General features: G+C 26.2%; 1 protein-coding gene across 1 annotated transcript; it reads right to left on the bottom strand.

Annotated features, from left to right (window-relative positions):
• Window positions 1–1,870: 1,870 nt before the first annotated feature.
• Window positions 1,871–12,145, bottom strand: LOC135923421 (cathepsin Z-like). The gene is made up of 7 exons (XM_065458156.1): window positions 11,999–12,145; window positions 11,736–11,857; window positions 10,235–10,462; window positions 6,019–6,169; window positions 5,677–5,752; window positions 2,821–2,919; window positions 1,871–2,402 (listed from the first exon to the last, which is right to left on the bottom strand). Exons 1-7 carry the CDS (start codon window positions 12,133–12,135, stop codon window positions 2,247–2,249), a joined length of 969 nt encoding a protein of 322 aa, XP_065314228.1. The 5' UTR covers window positions 12,136–12,145; the 3' UTR covers window positions 1,871–2,246.
• Window positions 12,146–12,760: the final 615 nt, after the last annotated feature.

Below are 12,760 nucleotides of genomic sequence, written 5' to 3'. Positions count from 1 at the left end.
GGCCCGAATGTTTGAGAGGTTAACTAAAGAACATTATTGAATATTTTTTTTTAAATATCATAATCATTTTTTTTTAAACTAATGATTTCATCATGAAACATTTCTTTATGTATAAAAAATGAGACTCATAAAAGATCTATTACAAAAATTTTAACATTCTTAAAAACAATCTTCAGTGCTCAAAATCTTTGAATTTTTTTTTTACTCTCCTTATATAGGTGTTCTCAATATTCTAGAAAAATATTTATAAAATAGGATGGTTTTATTTTTTAATACTAAAAAAAGGCATGGAGATTTTATTTATATTCGTATCATTTTAGTGAAAAGAAAAAAGGCATTCATAAAAAAGTGGTTGTCTTTACTGTTACAGCGATCTATGATTCTTGAAAATAAGTATATATATATAATCTTTCAATACATCTTTTTCTTGGATCCGGGAAGAAGAGTGTAAATCAGTTGAGCCGAAAATTATAATTTTTTATAGTGCGCACAAATTGAGCGTTGCATTGCAACGCTCCGTTTTAAAAGCTAATAATGCATTTTAGATGGTATTGTGCAAATTGGATTTTTTTTACGGCAAGCGTTAAAAAAAGGCAAACTTGTTTGATTTTTTAAGATATTGACTATTTATATAAAAAACTTACTATGTTTTATTGAGCTAACAATATTTTATTTTGACATCACCTTGTGTGATTATAATAAAAAAATTCAAAGACCAATTAAATAAAATTGCACAAGATTGTATGATTATATTTATTTTAATAAGATATTTAATATTCTTACATGTTCTAGTGTACATTTTTATTATTAAAGAATTGAAAATGTAATTAAATTATTTTATTAGCATTATTTGTAATTATAATGTTCTCCTCATCCTTGTATAAAAAATAAGCAATTAGTTGTTTATCTTGTAAACTAAAGAAATCCATATTGTTTAATAAAAATTAAATCACTTTTCAATTTTAAAACAAGGAAATACTGCTTTCAATTTAAACAAAGATGCGTTGCATTAAAAAACATACTGCAAACGCAAACGCTCAATTAGCGCGCACTATTAAATAGGTAAACGAACGCGTTCATTCAATGAATTTATTATTAAAAAATGATGAACGACCTTCCTTTTATTATAGACAAACTTTGAAAGTGAGATATATTTAAAATAAAATATGATTAATTCAAAATTTTATATTTAAATTGCAAAATTATTTATCAAACCATAATAATTTAGCTGTTATAAAATAATGTCCGAATTTATAAATCATTAGATTTTAATTTTAAAGTAGTGTAAAAGTTACTTTTTAAGTGCCCCATCACTAAAGCTAAAAACATAGAGCGTTACTTTTAGCGCGTAAATTTGACAGCAAGGATAATATCATTATAACCGACAATACCTTTTTATAGCCCTGCAATAAAATTTCTACAAAGTAAAATATTAGGCAAAAGCATCCCAACTCCCTTTCTGAAGAAAATCGTCTACTGGCAGGATTTCTTACGGATGCAAACCCCACTCAAAAACCTATACCTAAACCCCTCCTCCTTCCCCCCTAAAACAAATTTGTAGCCTTCGGCAGAGAAATAAATTTTTAAAAATAAAATGTTTTTGTAAGGTATTATTATATGTTAAATACTTACAAATAATTATAAATATTTATGAATAATTAATACGAATAATGTTGAATATATATGATAAATTTTGAATAATAGGAAAAAAAATCAAATTATATGAATTATTCAAACGAATATTGGGTAAAAAAATTATTCGAAGATCAAAAAATTTATAATTTTAAAATATATTAATTTTTTTAAATAAGATAATAATTAATAAATACACATGATTTTTACTTTTGATATAAAATTAATCATTAAAAAATATATATAAAATTGAGCAGGCAAGATCAAGATAGATAAATTATATTTATAAAATACAATAATTTTATTGGGATTAACAAAAAAAAATTCGATATCATATTAATATATAAGGTATATTTTTTCATAAAAGAAATATATGGATTGGTTAAGTGTGGCACAAAGAGAGCACCAAATATAATCGGAGAAAATATGAAAAGAAATTTATTTAATCATCTTGGAATTTTTTTAATCAAGTGTTGAATTAATCTTAAATTAAAATTCCTGTCTTGAATGGTTAGGGTATAAAGATTAAGGTTATTAAAAAAAAATCGTAGCCATTTTGGGCACTATATTTAAATATAATGGTTATTTTTATTTATTTTTTAAGAGAAAAAAAATTAAATCTCATTTGAAAAAATGCTAGGTTCTTTATAAGGCACGGGTTGGGGATAGGGAATAGCGTAAGCACAATCGTTTTCTATTCCCAGGTTGTAATCGCCTCCTCTGCCGTTTAAGGCGTTGCTAGTGACTATTTTCATCCATCCATTTTCACCCTTAAGCAATATATCAAAGAATAGTTTTTATATTTGCATAATATCTGTATTAACTTTTAATGATGGGCCCAACCCTAGACTAACCATATGGATTTCTTGAATAGAGCTTAAAAAGTGACTGAATTATAAATTTTTTTAGTATATATAAATTATTATAAGGATCATAATTTCTATATTAAACAATGATGCATATATACTCTTAGATTGGCAATTCATTAATTGAAAGTGCCCATATATAGAGGTCAGCTGTAGTGCCATTTTATGGTTCAAGATCACTAATTATCTTTATTTATAATTAAATGAATGCACGTACAAAGATGGTGCTATAACTGACTCCAATGCATGGACACTTCTAGATGTATTTAATGTGTGAATAACCAATCTAGTCGTATATATATATAGTTGATTAAATACCCACCCAAGCGCTTCCCCAAGAATTTCTGATAATCCAGTATTCGGTTGTGTTGTCACCAGCACCCTCTATTCCCCAACCAGCTACGGATAAAATGTGATTTATCTAATATAATATATTTTTTATTTAAATTAATATCAAACAAAAGCTTTGAAAATATCTAAACTAAAATATAGCATATGGCCAGGATAACAATATCAATAAAATATAGGTCAGCCCATGACCCAAAAAATATTAAAGTTATATTTCCTTTCCCATTAATTTAATGTTTGATATATCACAATAATGAATTTTAACTACAAAAATAATATTATATTTTATAAATATATCGTATTGAGATTCGGAATTTCTTGATTTTAAATCCTTTACCAAAGGCGATTTAAAAAATTTAAAAATCCGATTTAACCAGAAATGTATTATAGCATACCCATAAATTTCAGCCAATTTTGCCATGAACTTTAGAAACTACTTCTAATTTATATTAATTTTTATATGGATTTTTCATATAAATTAAAAAATACTAAAATATCTATGGTTGAAATTTATTTAAATACTCTACACATGCTAGAATACATTTCTGGTAAAATAGGAATTTAAATTTTTTAAATAACCCTCGGGATTTAAAATCAAGAGATTCCGAATCCCAATAGGACATATGTATATATACAGAATAAAATAGATTATATAGCAGAATATTAAAATTTAAGTACATAACATAAAAATTAAGAATAAGATAAGTTCTTTTAAGATTTGTTCCCTTAAGAGTCACTTATACTTTTTTAAATTCTAAGCCAAAGCGGGCTTAGCCTAAGCAAGTTCTAATTTATGCCCTCTTCTTATTATATATCCTATATAATATTTTTGAAATTGATGATGCCCTAATCCTACAATAGATTAAAAAAATTGGTTTTTGCCACTTTCGGGGTGTATATTATTTTTTTTATATGCAATTGGGGTAAAAAAATATATAGGAATTCTTAGAAGGGTAGGAGAATTTTGCCTTTATTTAGGTCTAAAATTTAACCTTTCTAGTGAAGGGTTAAATCTAAATATAGTATTAAATGACGCAATTAAAAATGGTATTAAAATTTATACACGAAATATAGTATTAAATAACGCAATTTTATTCATTAAATTATATTATTGAAATTTATAAAGTTATTTATAAAATGAATAAAAATATCAAAACGATTTAACAATCGATATTTTCTAAAATATCTATATTCTAGCAAATATTCATGAATGTTATCCTTATCCCCATGTCTTTTATAGTTAGCTTTTAGATCCCGCCAAAGTCTTTCAACTTTTTGGGTGTTGATTGATCTTTCATTTGGATCAGTAAATGATTGACCCAATAATGGAAATAATTTTTTAAAGTAGGTGTATATACTCAAAATGATGAAACAACTTATGAGTTTTGTCTAAATAACTAATTAATACCTTCAGGAATACAACATACTTGTTGCATTTCCATAATGCGGGTAGAAAAAAACAAGAAGAATTTGTGATACCGATGCAATAGGTGTCGTAGATCATATTCGATATGGAAAGGTTATATTAATTTTGATATTATAAATGACCAATTTCTAGATTTCTATTTTTGAAGGGATTCGGGACGTGGGAAATTTTTAAGACTAGTGTACTTGTACATAAGTACTAATTCTTTAAAAAATATTAAATAACGAAATTATTTTTAGGCCATTATCCAATTTATTTTACTTTAAATTACCATCTATAAATTGCATTCCTATCATAATCTAATTCCTTCAAAGCAGTTAAAATTGTATAAGGGCCTAAAAATAATTTCGTTAGTTAATATTTTTTAAAGAATTAGTACTTATGTACAAGTACACTAGTCTTAAAAATTTCCCAACGTCCCGAATCCCTTCAAAAATAGAATCTAAAAATTGGGCATTTATAATATCAAAATTAATGTAACCTTTCCATATCGAATTCGATCTACGACACCTATTGCATTGGATTAAGGAATTACAGCAAGTATGTTGTATTCCTGACGGTATTAATTGGTTATTTAGACAAAACTTCTAAGTTGTTTCATCATTTTGAGTATACACACCTACTTTAAAAATATTCATTTTATAAAAAAAGAGGAAATAATATTAAGTTTGTATGGAAGGAATCATATTATATACCATAATCTAATAATAATTAAATTTAAATCTATTTATCTTAGATATAATAGGTTAGAACAAGCCAATTATTTCCATTATCGGGTAAATCATTCAAGAAATTTTACTGATCCAAATGACAGATCAATCAACACCCAAGTCGAAAGGATTTGGTAGGATCTAAAAGCTAGCTATAAAAGACATGGGGATAAGGACAACATTCATGAATATCTGCTAAAATTTAGATATTTTAGAAAATATCGATTGTTAAATCGTTTTGATATTTTTATTCATTTTATAAATCACGGTATAAATTTCAATAATATATTTCATTTTAATTAATAAAATTGCGTTATTTAATACTATATATTGTGTATAAATTTTAATACTATATTTAATTGCATCATTTAATACTATATTTCGATTTAACCCTTCACTAGAAAGGTTAAAAAAACACTTAAACTTCAAAGGTGGGGTCTATTTTATCCCTAATACAAAATTAAATTAAAATTTGTAGACTTAAATAAATATTAAATTTGTAGACAAAATTCTCCTACCCCTCTAAGAATTCCTATATTTTTAATAACAATTAAATAAAAAATTGATTTATTAATTTTTTTTAAAAAATAACATAAAAAAATAAAATAAAAATTAGTTATTTAATTAAATTTTTATGCTAAATTAAAATTATAACAGTGAAAGGATTATGAGTGATATTAATAAAGTGTTTTACCTCAGGCCTATTATTAAATTCTTGGTACACACCTCCTATATAGGCTTCCATCTTGTCGGTCACCATTATACCACAACTTTCAAATATTATATTTTAATATGTTAGTTTTTTAATATTTTCAAAAAATTAAAAAATTTGTAACAAATCATTTTTTTTGCCATAAGGTCTTCATCTAAAATCTAACAATTCTCATAGTATAAAGATAGCAAAGTTACCCATCTACATGCATGAAACAAATTTGTCAAACTCTGGGTTGCCAAATTTAGTCATGAAGACCAGAGCCCCGATGTCTCCATACAAAAACTATTTTTTATTTAAATATTCAAATTGTAAACTCAATACCTGATTGGTCCATTACGAGCGATTTCGGCTTTCATATTATTGTATCCAGTAACCGGACCGTATGACTCAACTTTCCAAACCTTGTACTCCTGGAGTCGGTAGCATTTATCACGATTCTCGCAAGTACCGCAACGATTGAATGTCTCACATTCTTAGATTTTTTTTTTAAAAGAGGTTTAAAATCGTCTGCTGATAATTAATTTTTGCAAAGTGCATAAAAGAGGTGTAAAATCGTGTGCTGAGAATTTTTGCAAAGTACATTTTTTTAGATAAATAAATCCTTCAAGTATATACCGTATTTCTTTCCATATCCCCAAAAAATAATCCTATTCTAAAAAAATGAATGTAGGACACTATAATACTCAACCAACACAAAATATTAATATGTTCGTACCTTATTATAAAATAAGTGTTATTAGAATTAGAGGTCTGCATTGTGCGGGTTTTTGGATAATATGCCCACCCACTCAATGTTTAAAAAAATTTTTAACCCGCCCGCCCATAGTTTTCAAAAAAAATATACCTGCCCACCAGCCCATTAATCTAAAAATTTTTACCCGCCCGCCCGCCCATTAGTCTAAAATTTCTTGCACGCCAGCCCATTAGCCAGAAATTTTTTACCCTCCCTCCCATTATTTATAAAAAATTTTTAACCCAAGCCCGCTATTTTAAGCATCTAATGAATAGTTTCAACATTACATCTCTATAAGTTTTATAATTTAGGAAATTACTATATTAAGCTTAAAAAATATTCAATTTAAATTATGGATTATTTATTTTATCAAATAAAATATTTATAAAATATAAAATAAATATTATAAGTAATTATAATGCAAAAATAATAATGAATCCACATTTTCGGGATTCAAACACGTTCTTCTTTGTTCTAAAAACCTTCCGGCAATGCTAAATTTTCTTTCAGAAGTAGCGTTTGGATACGTTGCGGCTAACTGTTGTAGCACAAGGGATGATCTTATTAACATCCAATTTACCATATGTTGCCCCTAAGTCGGCAAATCTTTGTAAAATATTTATAAATCCAGGTCCTTGAACTGCTTGAAATGGCCTAAAAAAGATAAAAGAATAATTCATTAAATTAAAATACCTAATGTCTCTAGCGCAATATTCTACAAAATTCGCTATTAGACCAGATTTTATCGTTTTGTTTAATTGAGAATTGTCTTTTTCAAAATATCCAGTTATTATTTTATGATCTATCAAATCTTCATAATTTGCAGATGAACATTGATGCCGAAGGAAGAAGGAGGTGCCACTTTTGCTATTATATTTAAAGATGGACTAGCAATCATTGCAGCGAATCCAATCTAGCTTTTTGTCATTTTCATCAAAAAAATTTTAAATTGTTTCCACATAGACGATTTAAGTTTATTATTATTATCTTCATTGTTTTTTATCTTATAAAAATTATTTTTTATTTTCTTAGCAATCAATTCTTTATTCATATTTTAAAATTAAATTAAAAAATATTATTTTGTTAAAATTATGTTATAAAAAATAATATTTATATATTATATAAGAAAATGAAAATGAAAATGAAAATAAAAAGAGCAATATAAAGATAAACAATCATTACTAAAATAAAATAACACAATGGAGTAATTTCATTATTCCCAAAAAAGGAAATTTTAATTTTCAATATCTAAAAAATTATATATTTTAAGAAGAAAGTTTTATTTCATTACCATAAAAGGAGATTTTAATTTGTTTATAGAAAAAAATTTGTTTTTATTTGTAGAAAAAGTTTTTTTAATTAAAGAAAAAAGTTGATTTATTTTAAAGTTATACCAGAAAAAGGCATTTTATTTTTTAAGTTCGTAAGAACAATTTTTTATTAATTAAAATAAAATTTTTTTAACCCGCCCGCCTTGCCGCCTGCCCGTTTTTAAAATAATTTTACCCGCCCACCTGCCCACTTAGATGGGCGGGCGTGGGCGGGTGGGCAGGAAACCCGACCAATGCAGACCTCTAATTAGAATATTGGAAGAGTTAATAATAAAAAGAAAAATCTATTGTTAAAGAATAGGTCTGATTTTGAAAAAATGGCCCGATTAAGCTTATATCCAAAATAACATTCTGTAGGCCTAAAGATTTTGGTCATAGCTGGCAGAAATGCTTGAACATTTATTTGCCAAATCAGCTTACATAATACAATTTTAGCTAAAATCTTAACAGGGACGTTTTGATAAATAGACCCGGGCTTTTTCAAACAATAGGTCGTATTCAAAAACAAAAGTTCGAATATTAAATTATTCATAATCAATTCTTTTAAACAAATGGAATGATTTGCTATTTGTATATTCACACAAATATTTTATGGTTAAAATTTTATCCCCCCCCACCCTATTATGTGTAAGCTTTAACTTCGAAATATGCTATGTTTATAATTTGAATAAATATACTTTTTTAAATGTGCTCTAAAATATGTCAGATAAAGCCCAAGGGAATTTAAAAACAGAATTTCGAATTATATAAGAGATGATATTTATATCATTATTTTACAAACTCAATGTTTAGTAAATAAGGTTATATTTATATTTTTTTTCTCGTTTTCTTAAAACTAAAGGAAAATAAAAATTTGCAAAGTTAATAAAAGAATTAAAATGGCGGCCTGATTATAAAAAAAATCGGGGGCTTAAAATTTAGGGAAAAAAATAAAATCAACTGTAAATATCTAATTTTACATCTAAATTTAATCTATATTGTATTATATATATCAAATTGTTGGTTAAATTTATAATTTTTTAAATATCTCATCCAATTAAAAATATATATATTAAAATAATGCTTTGTTAGAAAACTTTTCTCGTTCAAAAGGTAATTCAATAAATTGGTTCACCGCCAGCATAATCGAAAAATATTTTAAGATTGGTATCAATTATCCCCTCTCCCAATTTTTTAAAATATGAATGAATGAAACGTGCCAAATCCCCCAAAATATAGACCCTGAATTATTTTAAGAAAAAATACTTTCAGACCATGTCCCAGTTCATCTTATTCTTATCTTGCAGGCTAAACAGATTTTGAACTAGAGCACCTTATTCTTAGATTATTTGAAGTTTGTACATTATGCTAAGATTTTTTTGGCTGTATAAATGTTTCTTTTTATGTAAATGCAATTAGTTTTCTTCACTTTTTAGTCTGTTTAAGAGGGAGAGAGAGAGAAGCTATATATATAGGCAGCTAAACAAAACGACTTTTTAAAAATATGATTAATATTCATTTAACAAACAAAACGACATTTATCATATTTTTAAAAAAAATAATAATGTATAAATGAAAAGAATTATATTAAAGGACATTAAGATATAAATATACTTTGAGAAATTCGATATTTTATATCTTTTTAAAAAAAAATAAAATAATAGGAATAAAAATGACATATTTTGATGATAAACTATTTATGTAAAACAGGGCTGGGGCTAGGTGATACAAAATCACTTCATTTGAGCCAATTTAAAAACAGCTAACAGTGTATTATCCAGAAAAATATTATAACAAGCCTGAAGCTAGTGATTCTGCTCACAGATGGTACAAGTTTGGACATCTTGTTAGAGAAAACTTGGGGCTTAGGCAGTATTACTCTGATTGAAATATTATGTTAGCTGTTTTTAAAAATCGCTCAAATAGCAATTTAGCTTCATTATAGCTGGGATATCTCGAAACCCTAAATTATAGCATCTTTGAGCCTACTTCTGGCTAACGAAAAAGTTATTTTGTTATAATGAATTCAATTTTAAAATTAGTTCCTACTTTTAAAACTTTATACAGTTGCATTCATGGGAGGAAAGGTGGAGTCATGACTCGAAACCCATCAAAATTTTCAAAATACAAATCTGGACTTATGACTCTACTGAAGGATTGCTAAATCAAGACACAAATTTGATATATAAAAAAATATATACGTAATGGCACAAAGACTAAAAAAAATTTTAGATTAAAATTTTAGGTTCATGTTGTTGCTACCTAATAATAAGTAACACTACACTATTAAAATGCAAAGATATAAGGTACAGTAAAACCTATCTAATTTGGACATGTTTGGGACCAAGATGTTTGTCCAATTTAGACAGTTGATCAATTTAATAATACTCTAATGTAATTAGATTGTGAGCTCAAAATTTTGGTCACAGGGTATTGCTTGGATTGACTTTCTTTTTATCTTTAAATAATATTTTTTCTTTTAAAAAATACTAACTTTGATCCTTGGCTTGGTAATTGTTACAAGTCTCGTCTGGAATTCCTGCATCCTTGGCATAGCTATAGACACCTAAATGGCCACCTCCACTGGCACAAGTTCCTGCCCCAGAGCAATCGATCACGTTTTGAACAGAAAGGTAAACTCTGGGCCAGGAACCATTATTGAGGATGTTTATGCGATCAGCGAGGGCTGAAGTGCTACCCATGGCCCAGCACGAACCACAATCTTAATTTTTTCAAAAAAATAAATATAAGAAAAATATGTAAGAGTAGTTTTTTAAAAACTGAAATGTATAGTTAGCCATAATTTTGGATTATTTATCTTAGAATATTCCGGAAAATCATAACAATCTCTTTAAACAAGATACCAATATCTAGCACTATTTTAATATATTTATTAAAATTAGAAGATCCATCAATTGATGGTTTTTGTTCCAAGATCATAATATTTATATAGCTGTAAATAGAACTAAAATCAAATTATGATTGCTAATACCCTAATATTGTTTTAGTAAAAAATATCTGCTTCATTTAAAATTTTTCAAAATCTTAAATTTTTTTTAAAAAAATTTATATTTACATTTTCTGAATCCTCTTGTATACATGATTCTATATTTTATTTTTTATATTTGAGGCTCTTTAATAGGGAATTTATTTTAGTCAAAAAAAATAGTTTTTTTCAATATTCTGTTACTTTAAAAATAATTTTTATATTTTCTATATCACATTTGAATGTATATTTATTTTTTTTATAATAATCCACAATTTTCGAGGATTGCTGTGGGAATTTTTATTTTAATTATGAAAAACATTTTCCTATTCATATTAAAGAGCTGAACTGGAATGTGTAAAATTTTTATGTAATATGTGCTTGTTTATAAGGGGATTTCTTAGTTTATGGGGATTCATATTTTAGTCACACCCAAATGTTAAAATATTAAATTTTATTTCAAAATTTAAGCCAGAACAGGCTTGGCATAAATTTATTTTAAAAAAATATTAGGCCAGTCTGCCAAAATTAAATTTTTTTGCAAATTTTGATTTCCAATTATTCAAGATTTTAATGGACTCAAATGGATTAAAACACTTTGTTTAATATGAAATAACAAGGCCTTTAACCAGTTTTTGTAAACTAATTTTAAAGAAAGCTAGTAAGAAATGTTTCATAATAAATATTGTGAACCTTGTTTGAACTGAATTTTGGTTTAAGATAATTAAATATATTACACTTAATCATTTGTAAAAGTTTGGTTTTCCTTTGAATTGAAAATATTAATTTTTTATAACCTTGGTTCAATGATGGTAAATAAAAAATAATTTAAATATAGGATCAGTATCACTAGAAAATTGGTTTAGAATAGCATCAAAATTGTGAAAAATTTTCTGAACTGCACAGCCATACTATTTAACACTCTTTTATTTTAGCTAAATATAAATGCCAATAAATATTTTTAGAATATCAAAATTTAAAAACACAATAATTTTTATTTATAATTTACATTGTGGTATATGTTGATTTCTTGTAGGACTAACATAATTTTTCCCATTTAAATTTCTATAATCTAATGTTGTTGGCACTTGAACATGCTTGCCCAAATTTGAGGCAAATGAATAAAATTTCCTGGAATATATAAAATTATATAAATTGTTTTAGTCTTGATTTATCTACAGACAATTTTAAAAAATATTTGCTAAATGATTCAGGAACATTTTTCGACTATAGAATTTTTCTACGGCAAAAGAGGTTAAGTATAATTATTACTTGTTTTTAAATACATCATCTTTAGATTTGTCATAACATCTATTTTCAGCAAGAGCTATTATACTAGCTAAAATTATTACAAGTTGCATGATCATTGTTAAAAAGGTTTGAGATAATGCCGCGAAAATTATAGCCATTTTGCAAATAACGCAACAGTGCTAAAATGAAATAAATCACAGTTGACAGGCATAACTTATCAATTTTCTATTCATCAACAACGATAAGGGGTACAAATAGCTCGATACCACCTTTTATTATAACCGAGATACATGCCTCGTTCCCAAAAAACTCAGGATATTTTAGAATTATATTTAGACTGCTACATTATTACTTCACATAAAGGTTAGACTACTTTTCTGGAATAAATATTTTTATTATATTTATGGTTATATTAAGGGCTATCCTACCCTCTAAGGTAATGAATGAACTTAAATATATAATTTGGTTGATGTACACTCACTCAATATGTAATTCTATAAAATTTGTTCGTGAAAGACTGGGGAGTATTATTGATCGGCTTATTTCCCAAACCCACTTTTGCCAACCCTTCAGTCTGGTAATGCATCTTTTGGCGATCCGAGTATATTTGCAAAAAATAAGTGTCAGAACCTGAAGCATTTTTTGTTACAGTCAGACTATAAAAAAAGGTTGCCATTTAAGTTTGAATATTATAATATCTAAGGAAAATATATTTTTTAATTTACCTAAAAAAATTTATAAATATTGTTAAACATGGATTATTATATTATTATACTGGTTGTT

This window comes from Gordionus sp. m RMFG-2023, chromosome 2 (genome assembly GCF_954871325.1).
Source record: "Gordionus sp. m RMFG-2023 chromosome 2, tfGorSpeb1-WG-v2, whole genome shotgun sequence".
Classification (NCBI taxonomy): domain Eukaryota; kingdom Metazoa; phylum Nematomorpha; class Gordioida; order Chordodea; family Parachordodidae; genus Gordionus; species Gordionus sp. m RMFG-2023.
The sequence above is the reverse complement of the archived record's forward strand: the minus strand, read 5'-3'. Positions and strand labels throughout refer to the sequence as shown.

Bases quoted from the DNA above. Each gene is read 5' to 3' on its own strand.
- LOC135923421 (XM_065458156.1), bottom strand. From the start codon at position 12,135: ATGGCTATAATTTTCGCGGCATTATCTCAAACCTTTTTAACAATGATC. The intron at 6,170-10,234 runs GTTAGTATTTTT...AAAAAATCTAAG, and splicing joins TTACCAAGCCAAGGATCAAA to AATGTGAGACATTCAATCGT. The intron at 2,920-5,676 runs GTAAAACACTTT...ATATTATATTAG, and splicing joins AATTTAATAATAGGCCTGAG to ATAAATCACATTTTATCCGT.